This window comes from Euleptes europaea, chromosome 2 (assembly GCF_029931775.1).
Source record: "Euleptes europaea isolate rEulEur1 chromosome 2, rEulEur1.hap1, whole genome shotgun sequence".
NCBI lineage: Eukaryota > Metazoa > Chordata > Lepidosauria > Squamata > Sphaerodactylidae > Euleptes > Euleptes europaea.
Genome location: NC_079313.1, coordinates 97346869 through 97362748, shown reverse-complemented (window position 1 = coordinate 97362748; position 15880 = coordinate 97346869). Strand labels below are relative to the sequence as shown.

General features: G+C 44.4%; 1 protein-coding gene across 1 annotated transcript in view; it reads right to left on the bottom strand.

Annotated features, from left to right (window-relative positions):
- Positions 1-1803: 1803 nt before the first annotated feature.
- Positions 1804-15880, bottom strand: part of WNT2B (Wnt family member 2B) — a 49079-nt gene continuing 35002 nt past the window's right edge. Inside the window, exons 2-5 of the mRNA XM_056845418.1 lie at positions 13219-13439; positions 4566-4843; positions 3060-3324; positions 1804-2225 (exon numbers count right to left, since the gene is read on the bottom strand). Coding sequence (XP_056701396.1) covers positions 1996-2225; positions 3060-3324; positions 4566-4843; positions 13219-13439 — 994 coding nt within the window. The 3' untranslated portion in view covers positions 1804-1995. The remainder of the gene's footprint in view (positions 2226-3059; positions 3325-4565; positions 4844-13218; positions 13440-15880) is intronic.

Here is a 15880-nt window from a genome sequence, read left to right as displayed (position 1 = left end):
GGTGGCTGGAGATCTCCTGCTATTACAACTGATCTCCAGGCGACAGAAATCAGTTCTGGAGAAAATGGCCGCTTTGGCAATTGGACTCTATGGAATTGAAGTCCCTCCCCTCTCCAAACCCTGCTCTCCTCAGACTCCTCCCCCAAAATCTCCAGGTATTTCCCAACCTGGACCTGGCAACCGTAGTTACACTCCTACTTACTAACAGTGAACTTGGAAGCTACATGCAGATTGTAGCTGCTAAAGAATGTGCAGTGGTATCATTTAAGTCTCTATATTGAAAGTATGTTAAAATTGGTGCAACCCTGTGTTGTGGATATGATTTAGACGGATTTGCTGGCTTCTCCGAGTTCACTGAGGTTATATCAATACTATGAACCTAAGCCAATTGAACTCTCCTGGCTTCGTCCTAAGGAACGAAAAAGTCAGAGACTGCATAGTCATTGTTAAACTGAGATGCTGTGGCTTATGGCTGGGTGAGGGACATGTTACAGCCAAGATTTTAAAAGTGATTACCACTTTTGCACATGCACAGACCCACAATTTTGTGCATGAACCTCCATGTATGTTGAATGAAATGGAAGGCGATCTTCAGAAAGTCTGTGTTCCTTAGGATCTACAGGGCTTTGCTCATCAGATGTCTGATGACAGAAGCAGGGACTGTGCTAAACTGTGGGTGTGCAAACTGTGAGCTCAGGAGCTCTGTGAAAAATTGTTCATTACAGTGAACATGAGTTGATGAAGATGACCCTTGTGCTCGTGTCTGTCCTTTGTGTGGAGGATCAGGGATTTCCTTTTGCCTGTTCCTCTCAAAGGAGTCTGTAAGGAGAGAATGGTTGATACAAGGTCATGGCTGCAGGAGTGTTCAATCCAGTAGAAGGCCTAATTATCTCTGTGTCTGCATATCCGGCAATGGAAAGAGATGAAATATTGGCCAGGGAAGAAATGATGGAAATGAGAGAAGGTGGGGTTGTGATGACATTTATGATGTCTATCTTATGACATAATGAGGTCTATCTTATGAAAACAAAATGACGTCTGCTTTGTGCTTTTTTGGTTATGTAGGGTAGCAAGCTCCCTTCAGCCTTGAGGTCTTTCTTCAGACTTAACTAAAGTGTACCAATAATGGAAGCAAAGACTTGTCACCTAACTAGTCCTCAATGTAGGAAGTCACAAAGCAGAGAACATCTTTTTTTCTGATACAGGTTTATATAGTTTTTGATTTAAAGTATTTAAAGCTGTGTACAAAATGTACAATTGAGTTTGTACAAAACAGTCACCGTTATATTAGTTTCCTCTGGGAACCTACCAGTTTGTCCAGACCCACACGGGCACTCTCACTTTTTATCCCTCTCTCTATTCAGATACCTTTCTTTTTCTTTTTGCAGATAACTTGTCATTCCATCTCCAGCTGAGGAGGAAAATTAACAGTCCGTTTACACAACATTGATTGTGTCCAGCCACTGTCCATAGTGCAGGCATGTGTGGCCTCTGTTTGAGAGAAGACCTTAGCAGAGCATTGGAGTTTCCTTAGGACTGCATAGCTACCTTCCTTTGGGGAAAAGAATGCTTTCTTCCAGGGTTGATAGAGATTTTTTCCCCTCCTGTGTTTTAGTAGACTTATAATTTCTGGCTTTAGGTAGAGTCCAGGTCTTCCAGCTAATTGCAGCCTGATTCTTGGTCTCCAGAGCTCCTAGGCAATTGCATTCTCCCTCCTTTTTTAATACAGAATATCAGCAGATGAAGGAAACTTCACAGTTCAATGTAATTTGCAAATTTCCTTTTTTTTTTTAAAGCAGGGGATGAGTTTTGCTGGTGAGCAGAAGAGCTCATGGTTTCCCCTCCCTGGGAAATGTAGTCTTCTCCTTTTAGTGCTTTGCAGAATTAATTAAATAAAAGCCATGCAGTTGAACTACAACTCCCAGAATGCCCAGGGCCGTGGGTGGCACTATGCCAGTTTTTTCTTTTCTCTCTCTGGCTCCATTCCACACTGTCTCAAGTTTGGTCTACCCACTCTGCCCGTTTTGGTGCTTTGCATGTGTGAATGTCCACGGTGTCCTCACATTCCTTGCAGCGGACGGCGCAGCACCAGTGGAATTTGCACTCACATTTGGTAACTCGAGTCACTCGGGTGGTGTCATAACCTCGGCCACAGCACATGACCTCACACCCATCAGTCCCACGAGATGCCTTGTTGCAAACTCTCCCTGCTGTCCCTAATGAACCTGTCAAAGAAGAAGGAAAGTTGTTTTATTTGCACAGGACAATCTGCTATACCATCCATTGAGAGACAGCCAAGAATCGGGAAATGTTATGCACACAAGCATTGTCAAATATAACAGTGGAGTCTCTTCCACAGTGAGCAAATTCTGGCCTATCAACAAGCCCTTAACCATAAAGGATGCTACTACAGATATCTGTAACTTACAATTACGGTTGGCAATCTCCAGGTACTAACTGGAGATCTCTTGCTATTACAACTGATCTCCAGACCAAAGAGATCAGTTCACCTGGAGAAAATGGCCACTTTGGACTCTATGACATTGAAGTCCCTTCCCTCCCCAAACCCCGCCCTTCTCAGGCTCCACCCCAAAAACCTCCCACCGATGGCGAAGAGGGACCTGGCACCCCTACCTGCAATGAACTTGTCTAGTTCATGCTCATTGCTTCTGAGAATTGCTGTAGGCATCATTTTAATGAACTACAAATTGTTCTGGCTCTGAAACAGTAGGAGATGAGAGGCATTGGAGAGAGATGCTATGGGTGTTATGGCTAGGGTCAAATGACTTGAACTCATGAGGAAAGCAGAAAGAGGCATTAGGAGCACAGATGCCCCCTCCTCTGAACAAAAAAGTTAATTTTGAAAACATTGCCATCATATTTTCAAAGTTATTTTCAAAATAATGGTTAGAAAGTTGGCATTACATTCTCTCCCCCCACCCCCGATATTCTCAGATGCTAGATTTCACATGGACTTTCACACACTTGTAGTTGCCGGGAGAGAAGAGTCCTTCATGCAGTGTCAGACTATAAGTAGACAAGATCCTGAACATTCCTACCTGCAGACTTGTCCATCAGGCAGTAATCAGGAGAGTTCTCAAAATATACAAGGTCAGTTTTCGTGGGTTTTCGGAAGTTCTTATTGGACACAGTAAATCCAGTGCCATCCTGGTTCATGGTGACTTGGATGGCCCCGTTGTATTTTTTCCTTAGGTAATCTCCTGTTCGCCGAAAGTCCGACAATGCCAACCAACACGTCCTTAGAGTGCAGGAGCCACTGACTCCATGACATTTGCACTCGAGCTTCAGAAAACGCTTCACAGCCTGGAAAAGAAGATCCAACGTCAAACATAAGAATGGCCCGGCATGATTCCAGTGAGGGTGTAAACTGCTCCAAAGGAGCTTCTGTGTTAGTCACAGTTGCCATTGCCTTCTCCAGTTTTTGCTGTCTTGCCTTTGCTAAATGTTCGAAAGACTGCCTCTCTCTGCATGCACCTGCTCTCCAGCTTTGGTCAATTGAGCATTTTCTCCTATGAGTCCCCTCCTTTTAGGAGGAAAACTTGCCTTCTGTCTGAACTCCAGCTTTTTCTGTGGCGGACTTTATCCTTTGGAAAAGTTTGCCAGAGGAGGTGTGTATGACACCCTCTCTGGCAAGATATGGGAAATGATGGGAAAACATCTGGTTCCATCAAGCCATTATCATAACTATGGGTGTGAAAAGTGCCATCAAGTCACTTCTGACTCATGGTGGCACTATGTATCAATGTCCTCCAAAACATCCTATCTTTAACAGCCTTGCTCAGGTCTTGCAAATTGAGGGCTGTGGCTTCCTTTATAGAGTCAATCCATCTCATATTGGGTCTTCCTCTTTTCCTGCTGCCTTCAACTTTTCCTAGCATTATTGTCTTTTCTGGTGATTCTTGTTTTCTCATAATGTGACCAAAGTACAATAGCCTCAGTTTAGTCATTTTAGCTTCTTGGGACATTTCAGGCTTGATTTGATCTATAACCATGCTGGGGAGGAGAATGCTTGAAGCAGTGTAAGTGGGGTGGTGGTGGAGATGTATTGCTTCCCCTCACTTGTATGCGAAAAAAATGGGAAAAAAATAGCTCTATACTCCATCTACAATGGATGGGAAAGACATAAAAAAGACCTTAAAGGTGTTAAAAACATCCCATTACATATATGCACGTCTGTGTAAAAAAAACATCTCCCACCCCCATTCTAAATATAATAGGAAATGAGGTGAGGAGACTCAAGCAGTGATCCTTTTCCCTTGGTATCTTCTCTTTTTTTCTCTTTAGCCTTTTTGGGGCCTGGAGTCTGCAGTAAGATAATGGCTGGAAAAGGGCCAGGATGAGGAGTTTTGTGAGGTAACCTACCCATCCCAACCTCCAGCACCCAAATGATAAAACTTCAGCCTGCTTTCTTACTTAAATTTTAGATGCCAGTATTTTGTGCATGTGATGGTCTTCAACATAGAAAGTGTTCTCTGAAGTGTAAGCCATTTGGTATAATTCACGTCCTGGCTATTGCTTAACCCCTAAGAGATAGTGTTACTAACCGTTCTGCCACAGCGGTTGTTATGCAGGTTCATCAGGGCCCGGGCATCTTTCACTGTTTTCTCCTTGGCATCCACAAAGTCTTTTGCAAACTTGATCCCATAGTTGATGTTGTCACTGCAACCTCCCCAGTCAAATTCTCCTCTGTCGTCTTTGGAGCGGCCCCGCTTGTGGGGATCGCAATTGCAGGCTTTCAGCTCACCTTGGCTGCAAGCCCGGGTGATAGCATATACAACTCCAGCAGAAGAGATAGCATAGACGAAGGCAGCTTCCCTACTACCTGCCAAACAAGGAGGGAGACAGTTAGGAGATGGTACCTGCAGGCTCAAAACAGGTGATATGTGTGACTTGAGTTGGTAGGGTTGCCAACCTCCAGGTACTAGCTGGAGATCTTCTGCTATTACAACTGATCTCCAGCCGATAGAGATCAGTTCACCTGGAGAAAATGGCCGCTTTGGCAATTGGACTCTATGGCATTGAAGTCCCTCCCCAAACCCTGCGCTCCTCAGGCTCCACCCCAAAAACCTTCTGCCGCTAGCAAAGAGGGACCTGGCAACCCTATGAGTCGGGTTGAGGGACGCCCCCCCCCCCGCCCAGCCTGACTTCTGTCACATGTAACATCAGGGAAGGAAATGCTATAGAGACAGACTCATCTTGCAAGCATGGCACTCCTGCTGAAATTCATTAAGGACACTTCATGCCATAGACAACGCTCAGGTTATTCACCTGTTTCAACAATATTTCTTCTTCAGAAAATATTGATGGACTGTATAAGGAAACAGACCACAATCTTGCTAGTTCCTTCCCTTTAGAACTTGTATGTTCCCATTGCCGAAACCATTGGGATTAACTTTCAGTAACCAGTGAAACTGGTGCATTGGTCCTCTTCCTGCATTCTAATCTGATTTATGATGTTATTTTCATTTGATGTTTGTGCATTTATATTGTGCAATATTGTGCAATATTGACTAGCCCCAGACCCTCTTTTTTCCTTTTACTGTTGCATACCTTGACATATTTAGCAATTTACACAGAGCATACACATCTCACACAATTTTAAAAACATATATACACAGTAAGTTTGTGTGGAAGTAGTATTGCATACTATATCTGTGGTCCAACACGTAGCATTTTGGAATTTCAAGCTGTGAGAGGACTCAAGTACATTACTTGAGCATGAAAAACAAACAAAACAACAACAAAAAACCTTGGTGTACTGATCAAATGCATATGGGTTGTTGACACCTTGCTCCATTGTCTATTGGATTGTCTAAAATTTCATAGGTATAGAACTATGTTTGTCTCTCCCTTTCCAAAGGATCTGCTTAGCATTCGAGCCCATTGTAACTACAGACCGTTTTGACTGGAAGTGATCATAATATCACCCTGGCAGTTGCCAAGTTCTCCCCCACCATGTAATCAAATCTAACAGTTAGATAGACATCAGAGCAACCTAATACCCTAGTTGTCACAGGGGTTATTATTATTATTATTATTACTATTATTATAACTCTTTGTTGTTGTTCTGTTGTTGGAACTGTTTGTCCTCAAGACTGTTGTCATAAGAGCAGAGAAAGAAAGAAAGAAAGAAAGAAAGAAAGAAAGAAAGAAAGAAAGAAAGAAAGAAAGAAAGAAAGAAAGAAAGAAAGAAAGAAAAGAAAAGAAAAAGATAAATGTGGGTTATTTTTTTTCTTATGACACACAAAATTACTTGTGGCAACCATGAAATACAAAAGTCAGTTTTAGAATAACAAATGTCAGTTTTAGAATGCAGTTATGGTAAAATAGTATCAGTCCTGGCTCCTGGGCACACGCAACAAGTGCCATTGTGCTGATGGATCTATCCAGTTGCTTTTTACTTTCTGAACCCTCTGTTTGCCCATTAAAATTTACCACATGTGGACAGGAGGAGATGCGTTTTTACTTGGCCTGATTGGGTTTTTCACTTTACACAAAACAACGCCTGTAGTTCCAAGTGGTTTAAATGGGTGCAGGGGTAACTGGGAAGGACAGAGAAAGGGGGATTGTAGAAGCTTCCTGAAGAGGGGATGTGTCATTCCTAATGGTTGGTTGTGGGGGCAGCAAGGATGGGGAACGAGTCCTGTGGCACTGGACAGCAAGGATTCTTCGCTCCTAGATTTATTCAACAATGTAGTAGTGCAGCTGGATGACTTTAGACTTTGGATTTAATGGGTTTATGGTGGGATCTCTTTAGATCAGGGATGCATGGCTCATACAGTTACATGGGTCTTGACTGAAGGTATGTGGGCCACCCCATCACATCACCTAGCTCCATTCTGATAGAGAGCAGTTCACCTGGAAAAAAATGGCTGATTTTGCAATTGGACTCTATGGCATTAAAGTCCTTCTCCTCAAACCCTCCCCTCCTCAGGCTCTGCCCCCAAAATCTCCAGGTATTTCCCAACCTGGAGCTGGCAACCCTAACAGAGTAGGGTTGCCAACCTCCAGGTGTGGCCTGGAGATCTCCCGGAATTACGTTTAATCTCCAGACTACGAGATCAGTTCCTCTGGAGCAAATGGCCACTTTGGTGGGTGGACTCTATATTGTACCCTGCTGAAGTCCCTCCCCAGACTCTACCCTCCACAGGCTCCACCCCCAAATCTCCCGGAATTTTCCAACATGGAGTTTAAATGTTTTGCCACATTCCAGAATGGGGATGCTCACGACATTTTTGGGGAGGGGGGTAAAACCCCACCATGTTGTTGCCTTCTACCCCCAGACTCATGAGAGGAGGCTGAGGACTTCCAACATGGCTTTGCCAGGCTGCATGATTTGTACCCCTGCCTCAGATGGTAGTATAGACTTCAAATGCGAGGCTGCAACCTTCTTTTAAGGCCCCTTCCCTAAACCTGAGGCCCTGGTCTTCTGCCCCAAAGTCCAGTTCTGACAGCACCACTGACATGATACACTAACCATTACCCAACCATTCTTGGCTTCATTTGACAATATTTAAGAGGAGGAAAATATCAGGCTTACTAGCCAATTGACTGGTGTCCCAAACTTAATGGAGATAACAGTGAAAGTAGGCTAAGAATAACACTAACCGCTCTAATGTTAATGTCCATCTTTATGATCCTGATAAGAATCACTCAGCTTCATGAGCCGTGAATCCATGCTCTAGTAGCCAAAACAGGGCATTCAGAGCAAATCCTTACATTATGTTTTTGGTTCCAAACAAGGATTACAGTCAGGCAAGCCAAGGGAGTGCCAGAAGACGAGCAACAGCGAAGGTTCAAGGAGAGCAAGCCAGGGGAAAAAGAATTCTTAGAGGTGAGCCATCTTAGGAAAGAGGCTTGTAATTCAAGGGTTTGGGGCCCTAATGAGGAATGGTCTGCTGGAAGAGCAATCCCCTATCTGCCTCTATTACCATAATGTCCCACATTTCTGAGATTTGGGGGCATAAGGAGGATTTCTTGCTTACTTATATGTGTCAGTACATCTGTAAAAGTTTTCCCCACTTTTTTTTTAGTTCCACACTCCCTCTCCTTATACCTCCTGAGTGTGAACAGTATCATACCCTGCCCCCATCCCATTTGGGTGGCTCTTGGCTTTTCGGACAAATGCATACAGTATGGATTCTTCCAAAAGTTGTAAATCGCCTGGCAACTCCCCACACAGTGCAGGATGCTGCCTGGCATTTTATAGTCCTGCTTTGAGTTTGCATCTGTTTTTATAATAGCCATAAAAACAGCTGCAAATCAAAACCACACTGTTGCGTTCTTCAGCCGTAGCCTTAGAAAAGGAGCTTCAAAGTGAGTTGTGCATTCTAGCATCCTTAGGTAGAGACTTGGGAGGGAAAAGATAGGTCTTCTTTCCACCAGAAGGACACAGTGTAAGCTTGGCCCTCTCTCCCTTTTCAGTGCTAGAGCTAAGGCTTCTAAATCCCTATAACCTGTCACTTAAGAATACCCCCTACCTTACATCCACTGTTGTCCAATTGGAGGCCAAGCTTAGCTTCAGAATATGCGAAGCAGCAATAAAACACATTAATGAATTTATTACCACACCACCTGCTAAAATTGGTTCTTGTAGGTTATCCGGGCTGTGTAACCATGGTCTTGGTATTTTCTTTCCTGACGTTTCGCCAGCAGCTGCTAAAATGTTATGGAATTCATTAACAATTCCATAACACTGCAGTTATGGCACTGTAACTGTGCATTCCTGAGGGGAATGCCTGCGTCGGGCTTAGGAGGCAATGCAGCGGCGCTGCCTCCTAAGGAGGTTTTGGCCCCGGCAAAACCTCTGCCCTGCACCAAAAATCTGTGCAACCCGCATCGGCGTTCCCGAGCCGTAACGGTTTAGGAGGCCACCTAACAGGGCCCCTGCCCCCAGGCCAGTGCTGTGATGCCCCAGGAACACCTCCCGGGATGCTGGGACAGCCTGGGAATGCCTCCCAGGATGCTGCTGTGGCCTTTGCCGGCGTCCCGCCCTGGTGGTGCAGTGGCCTGCGCCCAGCGTCCGGGCCTTTATGCCGGAGTTTGGGCCACAAACGCCGGCGTACGCTGCCCGGACGCCGGCACTATAGGCCCTTGCAGGCGCAGGCCTTCACCAGCCTCCAGAAGCCTTTCATCCTGGCTGCTGGCGCAGCTCAGGAATGCGCAGTAAGCGTGCACAGCTGATAACAAATCCCATAATACCTTGCACTATCACAGTGTCGAAAACTGGTAGAAAAATCTCATTCTCAACTTCCTCTCTTGCAATTGAACTCCTCCTCCTTTGGATAAGTTTATACTTATATACTTGGATAATATTATACTTAAACTGCAAAAGATGTTATGACTTGCTGATGAGCTTAAGGGTTGAGTTGTAAACTAAACATTCTTATAAAGTAATATATTTATTAGGTGCCCACAATAAAATGGATTAAAACACTGGGCCTAGAATACAGGCTGCATATAAAACCACTAGTATAAACCATTACAAAAATAATCAACACCGTTGATGATATACAAAATATAAATGACCAATAGACCGTACACCTTTCAGCCTCTTGGGCCTTCCTCAGTGGTCAAATTATATAAAACATGATTATTAAAAACACATCCAGAAATGCACTTTACAAGGTATTATATCAGAAATTTATAAACCTTATATCCTGTGTGGCTAGATGTAAACACCAATCATCGATCTTTCAGCATGGTAATTTGCTCACACAAGTGTCTGGTGCAAAAAAAAAATTGTTTCTGGATGTGTTGTAACAACAACAAGTGACAAAATATATTAGTTATATATAAAGCCAAGCTACAGGAAACATCGATGCACCTTTGTCAAACAGGCAGACAACTTTGCAAAATCTCCTGCAAAAACCAGGGACAAGATCATGCCAAAACCACTCTCACATTTAAGCCTCACTTTCCTAATATGAAGCACACCGTCTGGTCACTTGTCTCTGCTGGTTTTAAAATGAAGAAATGCAGTGGTGGGGACAACTCTGAAAGTTTCCTCTGGACGCAGCCTGTACATGACGCAGGGGATAGGTGGGGCTGTCCTGGGGACACTTCCCATCCCGTGAGCACAGCCCCTGTTGAAGAGGGAGGTCAAAAGTGTGGCTCAGCCTTTTGCCCTACGCACGGTGATGACAAACTCTGCCCTCAGCTGCTGACTCCCCGCCAGCTCTGCTAGCCAAATATTTATATATCCTGTTACAGTTTACTTTCAAGCTCATGCTTCCAGAGGTGTTCTCTCCCATCCTGAAGTGGCTACTTCCAGTGCAGTGACAGATCCCATTACTGTTTGCTTAGCGTATAAGGGAAGCCGAAACATAACACAGGGAGATTTCGGCTCTGCTCTTTCCCCAGTTACTACCTCTCATCATGAGAGCGCAAGAGCATCACATTCTTTAAAGCAGTGGTTCCCAACCTTTTTTTGACCAGGGACCACTAGGAATTTTTTGTTCGGTGCAGGGACCCCAAGGTTCAAAATAAAAATTCTGAGAATTTGAAAATAAACTTTAATCATAACTGTTAGTTAAGCATTAAACTTAGAATAATATTTGAAAATATGTTTTTTAATAGAGAACTTTTAATTGAAAATATTAATTTATTATGGGTTTAAAACTTTGTTTCGCGGACCTTAATTTAGTTCTCGCGGACCCCTGGGGGCTTGGTTTTTAACAGCCCCCTCACCCATGCACCCCTGTTTCTGTGTATATGCTTCTGTGTATATGCTTCGATTTGGGGAACTGTGCATGCAGATCATAAGATTGCCACTGAGTGCCAACTTCACATTTATTCCTTTAGAATGCTGATCAACTGTCTTTCCATCCAAAGGTCCTTGAGATGGTTTACTACAAATCCAAGTATAAAACAGTTTCATTATAAGATGCACACTATAAATTTATAGCAGGCTACATAAGGTCAGTAATAATACATTAAGGTCTCTCTTTTCTGAAACTTCAGCATAAGTGCTAGGGAAATCCAAGATTTTTAAAAACCAGTTTGCAAGAAGTGCATTGCAGATCTGCTGCCAAATGGCGCTGAGAAAACATGGCAGCAGGCAAGTTTGCCTTGGTTGGGGAAGACAACAGCATCACGCTTGCCACTCGCTACTTGGATAAAGTTACCTTTCCTTTAAATGAAGGGGAAAGACATGGCAATTGGCAGCTCTGGTGGCCTTAATTGGCAGCATCCAAGTATGCATAAAAATAAATAGCAAATCAATACCCATAATCATAGATGCTGAACATCTCATTTGTCTAGACTCAAAGATTAGCCAGAATCTTTTTAACCCTAATAATACTGGTAGATTAAAAATGGTTGGCTAGAAAGTCTGTAAAATCTAGAATCTCTCCAATTTAATTCCCAAATAGCTCCATTATAAGGTTTGCCAATGATAGACCCTTTCGGTGGCCAGCTTCCAATTGAAGGAATATACAGTATACAGGTTGTGATAAATTGGGGTAATGTATACAGGATCTTGTGTTGCTGTTATTGACCCATGATGGTATACCTGGAATCAGAAAAGCCAGCCAGCAACACACACACCCCTTATTAGAGATGGATTGTACTGCCTCTACAGCTAATATGGGCCAACATGCCCACACAATGCTACAGTACAAGAGAGTGGAAAGGTCTCTCCCTACTGTCTAGGTCAGGAGTGTCGAACTCAGTTGTTACAAGGGCCGGATATGACATAAATGTCACTTGTGGGGCTGAGCCAAGCCTCGCCAGCCCAGATTGAGAGTGGGGAGGTGGCTGCCTTGGCTGGCTCGCAGGCCAGATAAGAGCTCTCAAGGGGCTGGATCCGACCCCCAGGTCTTATGTTTGACAACCCTGGTCTAGACTTTTGAAAGGGATTAGACCAGGGGTGGGGAACCTTTTTCCTGCCAAGGACCATTTGCACATTTATAACACCATTTGGGGGTCATACCAGGTGTAGATCTCCCGGAGGGGGGGGAGGCTAGGGTTGCCAGGTCTCCGGCCACCACCTGGAGGTTGGCAACCCCAGTGGAGGCCACGCAGAGAAGGCCTGGAGGGCTCCCCCGGTCCTCTCCCCCCTCCCAGGCGGGAGGGCAGCCAGCTGTGGGCCCGAGCAAACGAGGCCCCAGGGAGGCGCAGCCCGCGGTCGATCGGCAAGGGAGGAAGGAAGGAAAACAGAGAAAAAGGAAAAGGGAGAGAGAGAGAAAGAAATGGAAAGAGGGGGAGAAAGAAAAGGACGGAGGGAGACAGACAAAGAAAGAGACAGAAAGAGAGGGGAAGAGAAAAGCCTTCCCCCCCCCCCACACACACACACCCGCCGGCCCCAAGCAACCTGGCCCCAGGCTCCATGCCCTCCCCAGTCCACAAAAGGCCCCCTGAAGCACGATTGGCTCCTGCGTGCATGCTCTGCCGCCGGGAACCACGGGCCTCTTTCCCCCCCTCTCGCTGTTCAACAGCCGACAGGCAGCAAGAGGGGCTTACAGTGTGCCCTGGTATTCCTGCACGCTGCGGCTATAGGGGGCAACCTTGGGGGAAGCGTCCCTCTCCCTCCTCTCGCCGGCCAACAGCCGTTAGTCGGCGAGAGGAGGTCCAAAGGGCACCACAGCACCCCTGCGAGCCGTGGCCCCAGGAACACCCTCAGGGAGGGCCACTCTATGCTGAGCCTCCGCGACGGGGCCCCAGAGCTCCCGAGGGCCACAAAAAATGTCCTTGGGGGCCGCATGTGGCCCCCAGGCCTGAGGTTCCCCATCCCTGGATTAGACAGTTTCATTGAGATGTCTATCAGTAGCTGCCATAGCTAAACGAAACACCATGTTAAGAGGCATAGTATCTGTGCATATCAAAACTGCAGAGAGTCAACAGGGGTGGGATGTTGCCAGCATGTCCTTTCAGTGAACTTCCGTATATGCGGGGCTGTTGATGGAAATGGAATCTGTACTGTTCTGGTCCAGTAAACAGGCCTGAGTCCTTTACTCTCAACAGAATAATACAGCAGTGCTCATTGTCAGTCCTGGCCATCTGTGCTGCAGTAATGTAACATAATGACAGTGGGGCCTTTAAAAAAAAGTTCTCAGTGTACTTTGGAAAAATCAAAATAATTCTAGATCAATGCAAATAGAGAGACCGATTGCTTACAAGACTAATGAAAATGGATGATCAAAAACTGGCCCCTGCCGAGGAGGGCCAGAAAAGAAGAGGTGCTGAAGGGGTACCTACTTCGTAGCATGACTCTGCCAAAGACTGTGTGGTCTCTGTCCAAAGTGCTGCAGTTCCAGCGGTGGTGACGAAACTGGTGCTGGCATTCCCGGATCCACTCCTTTGCTCCTTCCCCAACTGACTGCATAATGTCCGGGTAACTTTGGCACAGATGTCGCTGTATGTTTACCAGTCCAGGGATGTTATCGCAGATTACCCTTGCTCCCAGGGCCCCAATGTACCTGCAGGGATGGCAAGAATACTTTTAAAAGCAACAGAACATCACCAACCATGTATTCAGGGTAGTAGATGAATGGAATGGGAAGACAATAGTCAAGTGCTGGGCAAAGGAAGAGCGATGCATGTGCGAACCAGTCCATACAGATACCGGCAAAGTGAACTGGGAAACCCATGTCTGATCTCACCTCACCCACAATCTCACAAGGACGGCATAGGCAAGCTAGTCTTCTCTTATGTTTTGCGCTCTTCACTGGCTCTATTTTGATCTATTTTTGCCTGTGGCAGCAATGGATGGTAAGGAATCGTAAACAGCATTCGGTTTTAAATTTGAGTTGCTGATAGCTCACTCTTACGTGGAAATCAGACCAACACAGAGGTAACAAGGCATTTCTGAGCCATAATAATATTGTTATGATTAACAAGATTATCCCATGCCTTGAGTCAAAGGAAGAGGAGGAAATCACACAAGCATGCAACTTTCTGCCAGAATGATAGGAGCCCAGCAAATTGGAGTACAAGATTTCCAAGCTGTACTAAAGCATTAGGGCTCTTTAAAAGTGACTCTTTTGTGATTAAAAGTCTTGGTGTATTCTGTAGAGTCAATGTTGCTGTCATCTTTAGATCTTCTAAAATCATGTGCCAAGCATGATCAGACTAAATATAAAATACCTTTTTTAGTCTGTTAGATGCAAGACTGAAGGTTTGATTCTTATTTTTAAAGAAATATGCATGTTGTTTTCTCTTTGGACTCAAATATACTGAAAGAAAGGCTACCAAACTTACTTCCACAGCAGATTATTATACATTATATTTATGGTGATTATTATGTTTCTTTTTCACATGTAACAGGCTTTTCTTTGCTCATAGGCAGCCCCCCAACTTAAAATGGCTTCTCACCAATAACCATCAACTACCCAACAGAGACACAAACCCAGGAACCAAACCCTGCAACAAATCTAGATGCCATCTTTGTTGCCTTTTTTAAATTTTCTGTCAAGTGGCAGCTGACATAGGGCAACCCCATAGGGTTTTCAGGGCAAGAGACATTCAGAAATGGTTTGCCATTGCCTGCCTCTGTATAGTGACCCTGGACTTCCTTGGTAGTCTCCCGTCTGAATGCTAACCAGGACCAACCCCAATCTGACGAGATTGGGCTAGCCTGGGCTATCCAGGTTAGGGCCTGTTACCATATACACTCAGGTAATACTGTTGTGGGACCTAACAACATTATCTACACCATCTGTGGCTCATCAATTTGCATATCATCAAATTGAATATATGCCACCATGTGCCGGCAATGCCCTTCCATTATTTACTTTTGACAAACTTTTGTCAGTCTGTGCTTCAGAGAATCAATGAACACAAATTGGACATACGAAACTACAACATCCGGAAACCAGTGAGAGAACATTTTAATCTTTCTGAACACACTATTACAGACTTGAAAGCAACTGTTCTACAAAACAAACAAACAAACAAAAACCTTTAAAGGGAATATACACTATGAAAGTGCTGAATTACTTGTCATCCTGGCTTTAACATAGGGTTAGGTTTGTTTTTAATCACTACAATATCTAACAACTCTACAGAACCCACTTTATAGAAATTTTGATTGGCTGCTCTTACCACGTTTAACAGACTGTAACTTTGTACCAGTATCAGTGAATGTTCATTAAAATGTATCACCTTGCTTATCTGTTTGAATTTCTGATCTTTCTAATCATCCATTATTTGTAATTGGTAATTCTGTTTGGGACATGGAGGTCACACCTCAAAGTTTTTATGATGGGATTCACACCTCTCTACCCCCTTTCTCCCACATAGGGAATCTACACTTGGAAGATGCATGATGGAATTAACCTTCTGCCTTAACTCTGCCCCCCAATCCTGTAACCTGCCCCATAGCAAGGATTCTCAGTTTGACTTCTATACATATCTGAAGAAGTGACTCTTAAAAACTAATACTGAAACAAATGTAGTTAATTTTAAGGTGCCACTGGGCTTTTGTTGTATCTTATTGTTATTAATATCAACAGCATTTATGTAGTACTAGTGGAGTGTTCAGTGCACATCCACTGTAGCTTATGATACCCATGAAAAGTAGGATATTATTATTATTTCCATTTTGTACACAAGAGTGAGGCAAAGAGAACAGTAGTTTGCCTATGTCTTCCTTGTGACATTATGGCTGAGGTGGAATCTGAAATAGGGGTTTCCCAGTTCACCCCACAACTAATCTGGCTCATTTCATCTGTTTCAGATGAATACATCTGCACTGCCTTGCTTGTTTTTGGTGTCTTCTGTGCTCCCTTAACAGGGCCCTGGAGGCATCGTGGTTGATCTTAAAGTAACACAGACAGTGTAGTCAAGTGTGGAATTTTCCATATCCATCCAAGATCATCCTTTCTTTTAACTTCAGACAGAAAACAGATTTTTTTAGGCT